The sequence below is a fragment of the Moschus berezovskii genome, chromosome 25 (genome assembly GCF_049115385.1).
Source record: "Moschus berezovskii isolate FMDL1 chromosome 25, NW_MosBer_1.0, whole genome shotgun sequence".
Lineage (NCBI taxonomy): Eukaryota > Metazoa > Chordata > Mammalia > Artiodactyla > Moschidae > Moschus > Moschus berezovskii.
In genome coordinates, this window is record NC_142484.1 from 30,776,871 (window position 1) to 30,793,892 (window position 17,022).

At 37.7% G+C, this 17,022-nt stretch overlaps 1 protein-coding gene across 7 annotated transcripts in view; it reads left to right on the plus strand.

The window, feature by feature from the left end:
* The window catches only part of AAMDC (adipogenesis associated Mth938 domain containing), a 29,214-nt gene that overhangs the window by 908 nt on the left and 11,284 nt on the right, over nucleotides 1-17,022 (plus strand). For 2 of the 7 annotated variants that reach the window (XM_055416065.2, XM_055416068.2), the window contains exons 2-4: nucleotides 4,905-4,998; nucleotides 5,848-5,936; nucleotides 6,695-6,844. In XM_055416065.2, the coding sequence (XP_055272040.1) occupies nucleotides 6,713-6,844 (132 nt within the window). In that variant the 5' untranslated portion in view covers nucleotides 4,905-4,998; nucleotides 5,848-5,936; nucleotides 6,695-6,712. The remainder of the gene's footprint in view (nucleotides 1-4,904; nucleotides 4,999-5,847; nucleotides 5,937-6,694; nucleotides 6,845-17,022) is intronic. The other 5 variants (XM_055416064.2, XM_055416066.2, XM_055416067.2 and 2 more) reach the window with 3 other exon arrangements.

The window sequence follows — 17,022 nt, forward strand, 5'->3', positions numbered from 1 at the left end:
GGGGAAGGTTTTTTCACTTCTTTGAAAGTCTGAAGTGGGGTTGGGAGGGCCGTGATGATAGTAGCTACATCACAAGATTTTATATTGTATAATTCACAATAAATTGACTAGCACAATGTCCTGGCACATTGTGAGTAAAAGTCGCTCAGTCGTGTCCGACTCTTTGCGACCCCATGGACTATATAGTCCAGGGAATTCTCCAGGCCAGAATACTGGAGCGGGTGGCCATGTCCTTCTCCAGGGGATCTTCCAACCCAGGGATCCAACCAGGGTCTCCTACATTGCAGATGGGTTCTTTACCAACTGAGCTACCAGGAAAGCCCCTGGCTCATTGTAAATACTTTAAAAATATTAGTTTCTACTATTGAAGAAAATCCCTAAAATTTAGATTGAATGCAGTTGTTTGTAATTGATAGTTTACTACTTTGAGCCAAAATTTTCAGTGTGCATTTAAAATTTATATAATATCTACTTAATAATAGTATTTCAAAGTATAATATAAATCATCAGTTCAGTTCAGTCGCTCGGTCGTGTCCGACTCTTTGCAACCCCATGAATCACAGCACGCCAGGCCTCCCTGTCCATCACCAACTCCCAGAGTTCACTCAAACTCATGTCCATCAAGTCGGTGATGCCATCCAGCCATCTCATTCTCTGTCGTCCCCTTCTCCTCCCGCCGCCAATCCTTCCCAGCATCAGAGTCTTTTCCAGTGAGTCAACTCGTCGCATGAGGTGGCCAAAGTATTGGAGTTTCAGCTTTACCATCAGTCCTTCCAATGAACACCCAGGATTGTTCTCCTGTAGTATGGACTGGTCATAGGACAATTTATAATTAAAAGAAAATAAAGAAATATATGGCATCATCAACTCAATGGACATGAGTTTGAGCACATTCCAGGAGATAGTGAAGGACAGGGAGGCCTGGCCTGCTGTAGTCCATGGAGTCACAAAGAGTCAGACATGACTGAGCAACTGTGCAACAACAAAAGAAATATGTAGGCAAATAATTATATTGGGAACAGAGAAAATGATTACCACATTAAAAATTAAATTTTGTTCCACATTTCTAGGTAAAAAATGGTAAAACCATAATGTTCTATATCAGACTATTAACTAAGGATAGAAGTCTCATTTATCAAGAGAAAAAAATTATATATTATAAGAGGAATTTATTAACTAGAATACTGATTCTTAATCCTGAATAATATACAAACCCTTTTAAAAGGAAAAAAATGTTCTTTTAAAATGTATAAACACTCTTGAGAATTCCAGTTTAAGAAGTACGGATTAAATAAAGTCTACACAACAATGTGATTGTACTTCATGCCATTGAGCTATGTGCTTAAAAAACGTCTAAAATGGTAAGTTTTGTTATGTATATTTTGCCACAATAAAAAAGTTTTTTTAAAAAAGAAAAGTCTCACTATAGGAACATTTCTATGGTGATGAATTATACTAGCAAAAGATAAGTTTTAATTTAATGTGTGGTAAAATGTTATAAGCAACACCAAATGAAACAGAACTAAACTAAAACATATATTGTACAACACAGGGAATACAGCCAGTATTTTATAGTGAATTTAAATTTACCTGAAACATATAAAACTATACCTCAATTTAAAAAAAAAACTAAAATATATTGGTAGAACTCTCAAACGCCCAAGAGATACTCTAGACCTGGGCTCCTGAACTCATCAGTTTTGCAAAGATACAAAAATCTTCATAAGATCATAACTTAATTGACTTTAAATGAAAGGCAGGTATACAATATTAAATAAAATTGTATCTTTATGAATGAATTTTAATGGGGAAAAAACATTCAAACCAAAAGAAAGACTTAATTACATCATTTAATAACACTACCCCTGCCTCTATTTCTTCACTTTCAGCTTTTCTAGCACCTCACCTGCTCTCTCTTGAAAGTTATAAAAATAACTTAAAAAAAAAAACAGCTTTATATAATTTTTTCTTTCTCAATGCTGAAACTGTTTCTCAAGGGGGGCCTGATAAATAAGGTTAGAGTTTCTGCCTTTTCTAATCAAGATTGGCATTAGAACAAAGTCCTTGGGCATCAAAAGTTATATCCACCCAAAAGATTAGAGATGTTTCATTACAAAGCAAGGTTTAGGTCAGATGTTCACTAATAAGTCTATTCTTAGAAAATAAATAAATAATAAGCACCCATAATACCACATCTCTTCTTTCCTTGAGCCAAAAGAATTTGTGGGTTATGGGGGAAAAAAAAAAACCCTTAGTTTTTCATTCAGAATTAATGACTAGTTTATTCAAAACACCAAAAAGAAACAACAAATGCTCATTAGAAGAATGGGTAAGTAAATTGTGATATAGTCTTTCAACAGACTACTGCTCAGACTGATACACACTGAAACATATTAAAACATTCATGAATCCCAGAAGCATTTTGAGTAAAAGTAGAAAGATACAAAAGAGTAGGTCCTTAAAATTTCATCAACATAAAGGTCTAACTAATATGTGGGAATAGAAATTAACAGCTACTTTTGATCTTAGAAGGGAATTGATTAGAAGGGTGGAGAAGGGAAATTTCGAGGTACATTCGGTATCATGTTTGGCAAGTTCATACATTTGTGAAAATCTTTGAACTCAATAATATCTGCACTTAATTGAAAATAATTATGCTTTAATTTTAAAATTTAATGACTTAGCCTTCAATTTTCTCAAATTGCATTGATAAGAATCTGCCTTGTAACAGAATAATTTACACATATTTCCGTCTCCCCAACATACTATCTTTGCATTTGTTGCACAATTCTTTTTCTTTTTTTACAGATATTATAAGCCTGGCAAATATATTGAGGTGAATTGGATTCAATCATGGAGCCAGTTTGGGAATTGCTAGTTAGTGATGAACAAATTTACTTAATGAAAGTCACTTAGTCATGTCTGACTCTTTGCAACTTCATGGACTATACAGTCCATGGAACTCTCTAGGCCTGAATACTGGAGTGGGTAGCCTTTCCCTTCTCCAGGGGATCTTTACTTAGGTTTGTTAAAACTCACTTTTAAAAGAATACTTTTAGAAGTATCTGTTATATGTAATGAAAAAGCCAGTGTCAACAGATGTAAGAATCTTATGTTCTTCAAAATAGTTTCTTAGGAAAATATATGAAAACAAGAAGTAATATAAACAAGATTTAATCCAGACATTTTCTGGTTCTTTCTCTTAATGATAACTGAATTCTCTGTTGCATAGAATTGTATTCATTGAAGAATCACTTTTGGAAGTGTCTTACCATTTTTTTTCTTAAGAGTTAGCATCTATCTATCCTTATTTCTTAAAAGCATGGCTGAAATTGATGAATTATTTCTCATATGAAATAATTATTTTTACTGAAAGAGAAATTATGTTGGCTTTTTTGTAGAAATGTGTAAGTTGGTCCTAATATTAATATGGAAGTGCAAGGAACCCAGAATATCCTAAACAGTTTTTTAAATGATCAACAGAGGAAGGTTTCACCCTTCCTGGTCTCAAAAAAAAGAGAAAATTTTATAGTTAATTGCACGTCCTCTCTCTCTAGTGTAATATTAACTGTTCATCAAGAATCATGTTTTATAAACTTATGTCTTTCTCCCATAGAACCAAAAACAGTGTGTTTATGCTCTTTGTTATATAATACATTTAAAAATTGATCAGTAGTTATTAATATTCAGAGAAGGCAATGGCACCCCACTCCAGTACTCTTGCCTGGAAAATCCCATGTACGGAGGAGCCTGGTGCGCTGCAGTCCATGGGGTCGCTAAGAGTCAGAAATGACTGAGCGATTTCACTTTCACTCATTGGAGAAGGAAATGGCAACCCACTCCAGTGTTCTTGCCTGGAGAATCCCTGGGACGGGGGAGCCTGGTAGGCTGCCGTCTGTGGGGTCGCACAGAGTTGGACATGACTGATGTGACTTAGCAGCAGCAGCAGCAGTTATTGATATCAGGTAGAAATATCACTTGTTACTGTCTTTATTTGGAGATTAAATACAGTTTAAGGACAGGTACATAGGTACCAAATTAACAAGTGGTAGACATGGTTAGCACTTCCCCGGTGGCTCAGATGGTAAAGCATCTGCCTACAATGTGGGAGACCTGGGTTCAATCCCTGGGTCAGGAAGATCTCCTGGAGAAGGAAATGGCAACCCACTCCAGTATTTTTCCCTGGAAAATCCCATGACGGAGGAGCCTAGTAGTCTACAGTCCATGGGGTCGCAAAGAGTCAGACACAACTGAGGGATGTCACACTCACACTCAGACATGGTTAATTTTATGTGTCAGCCTGGCTGGGCTGTAGTACTCAGTTAATCCGATCAAACACTAATCGAGGTGCTGCTATGAAGGTGTTTTGCGATCTAGTCAACATTTACTATTAACTGACTTTTAAATAAAGATGATCCTCAGTACTTTTGGAAGCCCTCATTCAATTAGTTGAAAGACCTTAAAAATGAGGTTTCTTTCCTTGAGGAAACATGTCAATACTGCAGTGACAATTTCTGCCTAAGAGTCAGCAACCTGCCAACCTGCCCCCACAACGGCATAAGCCACTTCTGTGAAATAAATCTGTTAATATATATGGTCTACTGGTTCTGTTTCTCTGGAGAACCCTGAGTGATATAAGACCCTTTTAGTTACTATACTTATCAATGCTAGATGATTCTTTTTTGAAATGTCTCTTTATTGAGATTCTATATTCTTTGAGTCATTGTCATCATAATTTTTAAAACATTATGTTAATTTTTAAGTATAGTGATTCAGTGTTTTCACAAATTATACTCCTCTAACAGTTATTACAAGACAATGGCTATAATTCCCTGTGCTATAGAAAGTCTGAATTGGGATTCTTCCCCTACACCGTTGTTCTTAGTTTATTTGTTTCTGTTTAGTCACTGCTGCTGCTAAGTCGCGTCAGTCGTGTCTGACTCTGTACGACCCCGTCTCAGCAGCCCAACAGGCTCCTCTGTCCCTGGGATTCTCCAGGTAAGAATAGTGGAGTGGGTTGCCATTTCCTTCTCCAATGCATGAAAGTGAAAAGTGAAAGTGAAGTCGCTCAGTCGTGTCCAACTCTTAGCGACCCCATGGGCTGTAGCCTACCAGGCTCTCCCTTCCATGGAATTCTCCAGGCAAGAGTACTGGAGTGGGTTGCCATTGCCTTCTCCGGGGTTTAGTCAGTAACCTAAACTAAATCTGGAATTCTGTCTCCCATGGTATGTGTAGCCACTGAAATCTATATTAAGGGCTTTTCTTTCTTTCTTGTTTTGTTTTTTTTTTCCTTTTTCTTTTTCTTCTTTTGGTCATGCCATGTGGCTTGTGGGAACTCCGTGATCAGGAATTGAACCTTGGGCCCCAGCCGTGAAAGCGCCAAGCCCTAACTACTGGACCACCAGGGAATTCCCCTTGTTTTCATTTTTAAACTTGGCTGCCTAGGGGTCTCCTCTGTGCCTGTATAGGTAGTGTCCAGTTAAAGATTAATCAAAGATTGTGTTCAAACATCTCAAGCCAATAAGAGTTACCCTCTCTACTGATCCTATCAGTGTGTGCTGGGGAGTACATTCAGTGTTCAGGCCGTTTTCATTTCCTTCCTGGTCCTCATATTCTTCTGAGTCCTCCAGAGCCCCATTACCTCTTCACTTTGTATGTTCTATAGGCTCCATTAGCCCAGACATTTCCATGATTTAGGCCTATTCCTCTCTTTGATGCATATGCTCACAGTCTTTGTTCCACTCTGGATACTAGAAAGCCTATCCAGCACCCTTGGGCTGTATCACCTCTGGGAATTCCTTTTCAATCCTGGCCTACTCTGACAATCCAATTGTTTGCTCCAAATAGGCTCACAATAATGAAGAAGCAGAGCCACCGGCCATCCATGTTTATTTGCCATTGAGATCACCAGGTTAACTGATTATGCTCTAAATCAAGTAAGCCTTCTCTGCCTTAGCAGCAAGACTTGGTTTTCATGCCCTGCCCCAGTCAAGTTGAACCTCTGTGCCAATAGAACTGATGTAGGGGCATGGGTGTAATCCCAGGCAAGAACAACAAAATAGCTTACTGTTCTTATCTGAAATTCACTAGTTTTCACAAATAGGCAATTCTTCAGTTTGAAGTATGTCTATATTTCCGGAGTGCCAAATCATTATTTTGGCAATTTCGTCCAGCTCTATATACTTGCTTTGGGGGAAAGGATTTGTCAACCTCCTCATTATATCATGCTGAAGTAAATCTCCACCTTTAATTACTTCTTAATTTTTTGGCTGCACATATGGTATGTGGGACCTTAGTTCCCTGTCCAAGGATCAAACCCATGCCCCCTGAATTGGGGGTGTGGAGTCTTAACCACTGGACTACCAGGGAAGTCCATTCACCTTTAATTTTATCTTTCAAAAAAAATTCTAAGAATTCCTTCCAGAGTCTGAGAAGTAATTGTAGTATCTAGTTTCCATGGTTGGATGAGTCAGGATCCCAAGAATAACATTTCACTTTTTAGGCCTTTAAGAAGAAGTGACAACTACATAAATGAGAAAGATGCTTCTTAACTCATAGAGGACCAGGGCTTACTATATTTTGTATATAGCATTATATTTTAAAATATATTCTATTTATAGTATAGCTCCAGTATACTGGAGCTGTTTCAAACTTACTTTAAAACTGATTAATTATATTTTTCCTTTAATTTCAGAGTTCAGTTAAGTTCCTTATGTCATCCCCTGAAATTGCTTCGCTCTCATGGGGGCAAATGAAAGTACAAGGCTCTACAAAAATCTATAAAGACTGCAAAGTGTGGCCAGGGGGAAGTCGGGATTGGGATTGGAGAGAAACAGGAACTGAGGTAAGCTATTAGTGTCTGGTTGAAACTGTGTAAGGCTGGCCAAGTAATTTCCAAACTCCTAAGCCTTAATGACCAAGTTCCAAGTGAAAAGTAAGTCTTTCATTCTCTCTCTCTCTCTTCTCTCGATATAATACACATAACATTAAACTCACCATTAAACTTTTAAAATATGAAATACAATTGACTTTTTGTCATAACCTTGCACCCTAACTACCATTACTAACTCTAGGACATATTTATCATCCCAAAGGAAAGCTCATAACCATTAGCAGTCACTCCTCTTTCTTCCCTCTCTCCAGCTCCTGGCAACTACTACTTTCTGTTTCTATAGATGTGCCTATCCTAGACATTTCAAATAAATTCATTCAGTTCTCTTAAGTACATACCTAGGACTGGAAATTCTAGGTCATATGGTAACTCTGTGATTCACCTTTTGAGGAACTGCCAGACTGCTTTCTAAATTAACTGTACCATTTTACACTACAGATGTTAGGAATGTATGATGGTTTCAATTTTTCTAAGTCCCTCCTCATCAACACTTACTCTTATTTGCTTGGCTTTGCTTTTCTTATACCATCCTAGTTAATGTGAAATGTTATCTCATTGTGATTTGAAGTTGCATTTCCATTATATTACACTTCTCCAGTATTTTCAGTATACCATGCTCAAAATAGTCTCCATTCTTTGAGTGGAGGTTGGTTAAAAGAAGGGAACCCTCAACTCACCCTCCATACTCACATGGGACTTGGCTTCAGCAATAGATAGCTGCAGGCAGTATCAGAAGCCCTGATATCCTGATTCTTCCAGGAAGAAGGTATTATAGCTGGTAGCAGAGACAAGGAATAGTCCTTGGCTGCAGCAGACTGAAGTGAGTTTCCACCTCAGTGGACTAGGAGGAGGGAGGCAGGTAGCAGTCTTTCTTAAAGTATCAGATTCTCACCTTTCCTACCAAATATTTTTATTTTTTTCTTAAAATACTTATTTCTTAATTTGTTCTTTGGCCTTCCCAAAGTCTTTTCAAAAAAATATTTATTTATTTATTTGGCTGTGTAGGATCTTGGTTGTAGGAACTCTTAGTTACAGCATGTGGGATCTAGTTCTCTGACTAGGTATTGAACCCAGGGCTTCCTGCACTGGGGCAGAGTCTTAGCCATTGGACCACCAGGGAAGCCGCTTTCCATAGTGTTTGAATGGTTGGGGTTAAAAAAAATTCTTTTTAGGTTATGTTTTTTTGCTTGTTTAATAATTTTAAGTGCAGGTAGTGGAGCTCCTCATGCTCTAATGATGGAAGTTGATCCTTCCATTTTGAAGGATGGTTTTGCTGGATATACAATTTATGGTTGACAGTGTTTTTCTTGAAATACTTTGAAAACGTCACTCCACTTTTTTTGATGTTACTGGTTACTAATGAGAAATCAAATGTTATTCTTATTAAGGTTTCCTTGGACTCAACAAGTCACTGCTCTCTTGAAGCTTTCAAAATTCTCTTTAGCTTTTGACAGCTTGACTATGTATGATATATCTATCAACACATGCGGATCTCTTTGAGTTTATTCTGCTTGGAATGTATGGAACTTCATAAATGTATAGATTGTTGTTCATCATCAAATTTGGGAAATTTTCACCAGTTACTTCTTCAATATTCCTTCTGCCCCTTCTATCTCTCCTCCTCTGTGAAAACTGTTAGGGGTATGTGGTGGGGGCTTTTTGTGCATTTTTGGTAGAGGTTTTTTGTGTCCTACAGGTCTCTGAGGCTCTGTTCATTGTTTTTATTCATTTTTCTGTCCCTTTTTTCAGATTGGATTGTCTCACTTTACGTATCTTTCAGTTTTGCTGATTCTTGCCTACGGTTATGCTCCTTTAGTGTAATTTTCATTTCAATATTGTACTTTTCAGCTCCATAATTTCCTTTACAAAGTAATTTCTATCTCTTTATTGTTATTCTCCAGTTAGATACATTCTTACACTATCCTTTAATTCTTTAGATATGGTTTCCTGAAACAATGACAGAAGTTTCCTTATATGCTTGAAACCAATAAGTGTTTTACTTTGGGTTAAGGGGCTCTGTATGCAATTTGTTGTAGGCAGTCAACATTTAGTCAGACAGTTTAAAACTCTGCTTGATCCTTGCTTATGAAGACTCTCAAAGTTACCCAGAATTGTGACCTTAGGGCCTTCTCAGGTCATTTCTGGGCATATGCACAACCCTGGACATATGTATGGCCTTTTCAATACCAAGGTTCATATCTGAGCTTTTCAAAGCCTCCTATAAAATCTCATTTTTTATTCATGTTAGTTTTTTAGAACCTCTCACTTGCCCTGTTGTCTACTACCTCAGGCAGCAGCACTGTTAAACAATTGTCTCTGACTGTTTTTGACAACCTTCTCCAGGAGAAAAGATGGTTTGCACTGGTGAGCTCCAACTTAGATCAAATAAAGTCTATGAGTGAGGTTTTCCACAGAACCACCAGACAGGTTAAATAATGACAGTTCTCTGGGGATGGGTATTTGAAGGAGCTTTAATCCATTATTCTATCTTGGGTGATTGCAAAGCTGGTGGTTTACACTGTGATTCCAGGTTGTTGCTTTTCAAGGTGATGACAGAAGTGAGAATGGGATAGTGGGATGTGTTAAAGACCTCATTATTGTGTTATTGTTCATTTCTCCTTTTATGTCTACTAACATTTGCCTTATCTATTGTTCCTATTTTGAATAATACCTATGCTTTTAAATTTCTTTTTCTTGAATTGATCCTTTGATTATGTCCTTCTAACAGTATTTATTTACTTTTATAATTTTTATTATTTTTTGGCTGCACCATGTGGCATGCAGGATTTGTGTTCCCCAAGCAGAGATCAAATCTTTGTCCCATTAGTGGAAACTCAGTCATAACCACTGGAGCACCAGGGAAATCCCAGCAGGCTTTAAAGTCTACTTTCTCTGATATAAGTATTGCTTCTCTGGCTTTCTTTTGATTTCCATTTGCATGGAATCCCTTTTATCATTCCCTCATTTTCAATCTGTATGTGTCTCTAGATCTGAAGTGAGTCTCTTATAGGCAGCATATATATGGGTCCTGTTTTCTATTTATTCAGCCAGTCTATGTCTTTTGATTGGGGCATGTAGTTCATTTACATTTAAGGTCATTATTGATGTATGTTCCTAATACCATTTTGTTAATTGTTTTGGATTTGTTTGTGAGGTCTTTTTTCCCCTTTCTTCTTTTGCTCTTTTCTCTTGTGATTTGATGACTGTCTTTAGTGTTATGTTTGGATTCCTCTTTCTTGTGTGTTTATCAGAGATTTTTGTTTACTGTGAGGCTTTTATATATTTATATATATATGTGTGTGTGTGTGTGTGTGTATACACACACACTGCTAAGTCACTTCAGTCATGTCTGTTTGCAACCCTATGGACTGTAGCCCACCAGGCTCCTCTGTCCATGGGATTCTCTAGACAAGAATACTGGAGTGGGTTGCCATGCCCTTCTCCAGGGGATCTTCCCAATGCAGGGATCGAACCCATATCTCTTATGTCTCCTGCACTGGCAGGTGGGTTCTTTACCGCTAGCACCACCTGGGAAGCCCATATATATCTATCTATGCTTGTTTTAAATTGCTGACCTCTTAATTTCAAATGCATTTTAGATAACCTGCATTTGTACTCTCCTCCCCTCACAATTACTTTTTGGTGTTTTTTTTTTTTTGGCCATGTCACACCACATGCGGGATCTTAGTTCCCCAACCAAGGATCAAACTCATGCTACCAGCAGTGGAAGTGCAGTCTTAACCACTGGACTGCCAAGGAGGTCCCACAATTACTTTTTTTGATATTATATATTTTACATCTCATTGTTTTGTGTCTCTGTTAGGCACTTATTGTGGGTACAAATAATTTTACTATTTTTGTCCATTTAACTTCTCTAGTAGCTTTGTGTGTGGATGATTTCCTACCTTTATTGTATGTTTGCCATTATCAATGAGCTTTTCCATTTCATAATTTTCTTATTAGTTGTGGCCTTTTCTTTCTGCCTAGAGGAGATCCTTTAGCATTTATTGTAGAGCTGGTTTGTTGGCGCTGAATTCTAGCTTCTGCTTATCTGTAAAGTTTTTGATTTCTACATTGAATATGAACAGGAGCTTTGTTGGGTAGAGTATTATTTGGTTGTAGGTTTTTCCTCTTTCCTCACTTTAAGTGTATTGTGCCACTCCCTTCTGGAGTTTCTATGCAGTTTCTGCTGAAAAATTATCTGATAACCTTATGGGAGCCCCCTTGTATGTTATTTGTTGCTTTTCCCTTGTTTTTAATACTCTTTATCTTTAATTTTTGTCAGTTTGATTACAATATGTCTTAGTGTGTTCCTCTATGGGTTAATCCTGTATGGGACTCTGCTTCCTAGACTTGGGTGATTTTCCTTTCTCAGGTTAGGAGAGGTTTCAGCTATTATCTCTTCATATATTTTTTCAGGCTCTCTTCTCTTTCTGGGACCCTTATAATGCCAATATTAGTGGGTATGATGTTGTCTCAGAGGTCTTTTAAACAGTCCTAATTTCTTTTCATTTTCTATTTTCTGTTTGGCAGTGGTGATTTTCACTACTCTGTATTCCAGCTCACTGATCCATTTAGCTGCTTCATTTAGTCTATTATTGATTCCTTCTAGTGTATTTTTCATTTTAGTTATTGTTTATCAATTGTTTGGTTTTTCATTTTTAAATTCTTTGTTAAAAACTTCTAATTTCTCTCTCTGTGCAGCCATTCTCCTCCCAAGTTCTTTGATCATCTTTAAGATCATTACTCTGAACTTTTTCTCATGTAGATTGCTCATCTCAATTCTTCCTCTGGGGTTTTATCTTATTCCTTCATCCAAAACATATTCCTCTGTCTCCTCATTTTTTCTACATTGCTATTTGTATAAGTATGTGGTAGGTTACTTATGTTTCTCCACCTTGGAAAAAAAAGTGGCCCTCTATAGGATAAATCCTATGTGTCCCAGAAGTACATTCCACTCTCAAGGGCCAGGGGCCAGCTGGTCCCAAAGTAGTGTCTGGGCTGCATTTACAGACTCAGTTTGCAGGCTGCAGGACTGACTGTAGTTTTTCTTAGTTCTTTTTTTTTTTAAATTAAAATTTTGTATTGTGGAAAAATAGACAAATCATAAAATTTGCCATATGAACCAATATTAAGTATACAATTGAGTAGTTGTAAATACATTGCAATATTGTGCACCCATCACCACTATAAATCTCCAGAACTCTTCATCTTGTAAAACTAAAATACTGTAGCCATCAAACATTGAATCCCCATTCACCCATCCTCCAGTCCCTGACAACCACTGTTCTACTTTCTATGTTTTTTACTGCTCTTAAGTACCTCATATAAGCGGGATCACATGGTAATTGCCCTTTTGTGACAGGTTTATCAGTGTTGTAGCATGTATCAAAATTTCCTTTCTTTTTGAAGCTAAATAATATTCCATTGTATGTATATGCCACATGTGTCTATCCATCTATCTCTTGATGGACTCTTGGATTGCTTCAAAATTTTAGCTATTGTGATGAATATTGTTGCTATAATCATGGGGTGTACTAGTATCTTTTCCAGACTCTGCTTTCAACTCTTTTGGGTATAACCCAGAACTACTGGATCATATGATAGTTCTATTATTAAATTTTTTGACAAACCACCGTACTCTTTTCCACAACGGCTGCAGCATTTTACATTCCCATCAACAGTGCACAAGGGTTCCAGTTTCTCCACATTCTCCCCAACACTTGTTATTTTCTTTTTTTTTTTTTATGTTGGTGGTGGTGGTTTAGTTGCCAAGTTGTGTCTGACTCGAGCGACCCCATGGACTGTAGCCTGCCAGGCTCCTCTGTCCATGGGATTCTCCGGGCAAGAATACTGGAGTGGGTTGCCATTTCCTTCTCCAGTTTTTCTTAGTTCTGATGTCTGTCCCCTAGAGAGTTGAGCTGGGTCTTGAACCTCTGGTGCTTTGTCCAGAAGCATGTCCTTTTGTGTTAAGTTTCTATTTCTCTCAATCTTGATGCACTTGTGTTTAAGTCTGTGTTTAATCTTGTGTTTAAGTCCTGTTGGCCTTCAAAACCAAATCCTCTTCATGGTGCTGGAACCCTGGGCTGGAAGGCCTTACATGGGACTCAGAACTCTCACTTTTGTATGTAAAGATGTGTAACATATTTATTCTCTATTTTGTGGGTTGTGTACCTGGGGAGGTACGGAATTCAATTATATTGTGAGTCCACCCCTCCTAGTGGTTTCATTATGTTGCCTTCATTTTGAACTGCATGCATTCATTGTTTTGATCCAGATACCTAGTTGGTTATTACCTCCCTGGATCTTAGGAATATACCTGGACTGGTAAAAGGAATGGGAGGGCTTTGAGATATAGAAGGGACAGAATAAGAGAAGCCTGAGGAATAAGAAGCTATAATGCTTGTGAACCAAATGACTCCACTGAATTGTTTCATAGAGTAAAGCTAGAGAGGTGTAAGAGTAGACAGTGGTATGGTTGACGGTGTCTGCAGAGCTCAGTTTACATTTATTTAGTGGACGAGGCATAGCCACTTCAGATACTGAAGCAGGAAATTGATGAGACTGACAATGATTTTCCAGACTATGCATTTAAGATATATTGGAGTACCAATTTATGAGTGCGCCACATTGGAGAGATTTTTTTTCTTCAAAAATTGATTTAACACCATATACTATATTTTTCCTATATAAGACTACATGAGTTAATATTACTTTTAACCTCATTCTGCATTTAAGGATGCTTAGTAAGCAGGGAGGTTATATATTTGCAGAGGTACACAACTAGAAAAATGTGAAGTCAAATGGTAAATTCAGGTCAGATTCTAACTTTCTTTTACTCCATCACGATTCTTATATCATAACTTTAACGTTAAAGACTATAAAACTGTAACAGTACCATTGTTGATAATAGGAAAATGGGAAAAGTTTGCTGTAAGTTTAGTTTTCATCTTGTTAAGTTTCATCTGTCAGCTGAATACATAAGAGGAGGTGTTCTAGAACTAGCTGAAGAGAGAACTAGGAAAGATGAGAGGAAAAGCTGAGGTGTTGACTAGAACTCATCTGCACAGGAGCAAAAGGACATCTAATCAAAGCTATTACACCTCAGAGTTCTCATCTATAAAATGGAGACAGTAATATTATCTACCTCATAGAGCTGATCTAAGAATTAATGTACTGTGCTAGATATGGTATAGGCATTCAATAAATGAAGCTGTTATCCACTCTTACTACTACTAACTTAACAATATGAAACAGCAAATTTGAAAACTATTAAGAAGGTAAGAGAGTCAGATTGGGAGTTTGGAACTACCAGATGCAAATCGGTATATATAGAATGGATAAATAACAAGGTCCTACTGTATAGAACAGGGAACTATATTCAGTATTCTGTGATAGCCCATAATGGAAAAGAATATGAAAAAGTATGTATATACATATGTATAACTGAGTCACATTGCTATACAGCAGTAATTAAAACAACACTGTTACTAATGCATATATATGGAATTTAGAAAGATGATAACGATAACCCTGTATCAGTTCAGTTCAGTTCAGTCGCTCAGTCGTGTCTGACTCTCTGCGACCCCATGAATCACAGCACGCCAGGCCTCCCTGTCCATCACCAACTCCCGGAGTTCACTCAAACTCATGTCCATCGAGTCGGTGATGCCATCCAGCCATCTCATTCTCTGTCGTCCCCTTCTCCTCCCGCCCCCAACCTTTCCCAGCATCAGAGTCTTATGAGACAGCAAAAGAGACACAGATGTATAGAACAGTCTTTTGGACTCTGTGGGAGAGGGTAAGGGTGGGATGATTTGGGAGAATGGCATTGAAACATGTATATTATCATATGTGAAACGAATTGCCAGTCCAAGTTTGATGCATGATACAGGATGCTCAGGGCTTGGGCACTTGTATATCCCAGAGGGATGGGATGGGGAGGGAGATGGGAGGGGGGTTCAAGATGGGGAACACATGTACATCCGGGGCAGATTCATGTCAATGTATGGCAAAACCAATACAATAATGTAATTAGCCTCCAATTAAAATAAATAAAAAAAAACACTGTAATTCAACTATACTTCAATAAAAATTTTAAAAGGTGAAGTTTGCAGGATAAGGAAGTTTATTAGATTTAGCAAGCAAAGAAGTCTGGCGTGGATAAATGGGTACATGGTTGTGCCATTTATTGAGATTGGGTATATGAAAAGGAGGAACAGGTATGTTTGTGTTTGAGACAGAGGCTGGGTGGATAAAATGAGTAATTCTTTTGGAATATGTTGAGTTTGAACTTACATTAGGGCTCTAGATCGAGATTTCTAGCCAATATTTAGATTTATAGGTCCAGGCACTATCACATTTTAGCTAGATACCTTAACCAAGTTATATAGCCTGACTGTGTCTCAATTTAACCATTTCAAAATGGAGAATAACAATGTCTGTTTGTTATGGGTTGATGAAAGAGTAATACATGGGTTGGGAAGAATAAAGTTTAAAAATGCACGCCAGTTGCCATCATGCAAATTTATTCTTTCTCCCACTCAGTATTTCTCAGTGTAATTCATGGATCTCTTACATTAGAATCATCTAGAGGTTTGTTTAAAAGGCATGTTCTGATCTCCCTCACTCCTCCCAACTACTAAATCAGAATGTCTTGAGCATGGGACCTGGAAAATAATATATTTCACTTGGTTGCTTTGAATACCAAATATGTTCATCTTTGTAAAGTATCTGCCACAGTACCTGTCACATAGGAGATACTTGATTTTTCGTAATTTTAAAATTTTCTTTTCTTCCTTAGTTACCAGAAAATTATGTGCTTAGCACATAACTGCTCTACACTATTAGTTTCTCCCAATATAACTACAGAAATGATCCAATTACTTCTAAAAGTCTTAGAAACACTATGATTTGTACATCAGATGCTGCCTGATAAGGAATCCTTGAGGAGATTAACAGCCTGAGAGTGTTTAGGGGATTTCTTATTACTTTGGACTACTTCAATTGTTTATACCATGAACTGATAGTATTCAGTTCAGTTCAGTCGCTCAGTCGTGTCCGACTCTTTGCGACCCCATTATCTCTAGTTATTTTTTATACTCTAAATATATGGTAGTAGTGCTGAGCTATTCTTTTTTTTGGGGGGGGGGGGGTGCTGCACCACACGGCTTATAGCATTTTAGGTCCCCAACCAGGATTGAACCTGGGCCCACAGTACCAAAAGCACAGAATCCTAACCTTTGGACCACCATGTTCAGCTGTTCTTTTTAATGAACTTAGTGATGAACAGTAGTTTTATTATCATGCCTATAGACCAAGCTGGAGCGGCTCTACCCCAAGCTACAGTTGGCATGTTGGCTGAGTGCTCCATCTACCTTGGACCAGGGAGCTAGCCAGGACCTGATCTTTCTTCATGGGGCTATCTAAAGTTCACAAACATAATTGCCACTGAGCAAGTATATTTCAAGACTTTGCTTGCCTCAGGTTCACCAATGTAAATTTCCATGTCAGTAGAGCATAGAAGTATATTATACCTACAGTAAGAAGGCAAGAGGAATGAATATTTGCTGAACAGTCATCCAAACTATCAGAATGTTTAGTCACATGTTATACATCTGCATATGAGTTGTTTCTCAGGCAACTTAAGCCAAACATATGCATAGCTGATTTAATTTCCTTTTCCCTACCGCCCCCTCCCCTGAAAATATCTAGGAACTTTCTTGTGTGTTTTTCCATAATTCCATTAATGGAATTACTGTCTACACAGTCACCTAGAAGAGAAATATCAGATACAGTTTTTATTTCTCCAACTTTCTCCTCCACCACATCCAACGGAGTACATTTGTTGATTCGGCCTTGGCAAAGTCTTTCAAATCTGTTCCCTCCTAGTGCCCAGTGCTCTCACCTGGGCTGTGGAATCAATCTCCTACCTGGTTCTCCTGCCTCTTATTCTATGTTTTTGAGGTCTGTCTTCTATTATAATTTCTAAAACATGAACTAGTCATGTCACTGCTCTGCTTAGAAAACTTCCAAGGCTTTCCCTAAACCTCAAAACTAAGCAAAAACTCCTCAGGATGTGGTTTAGGGCCATTTAAAAAATAATAATAATACAGTTCCAATTTTTTTCA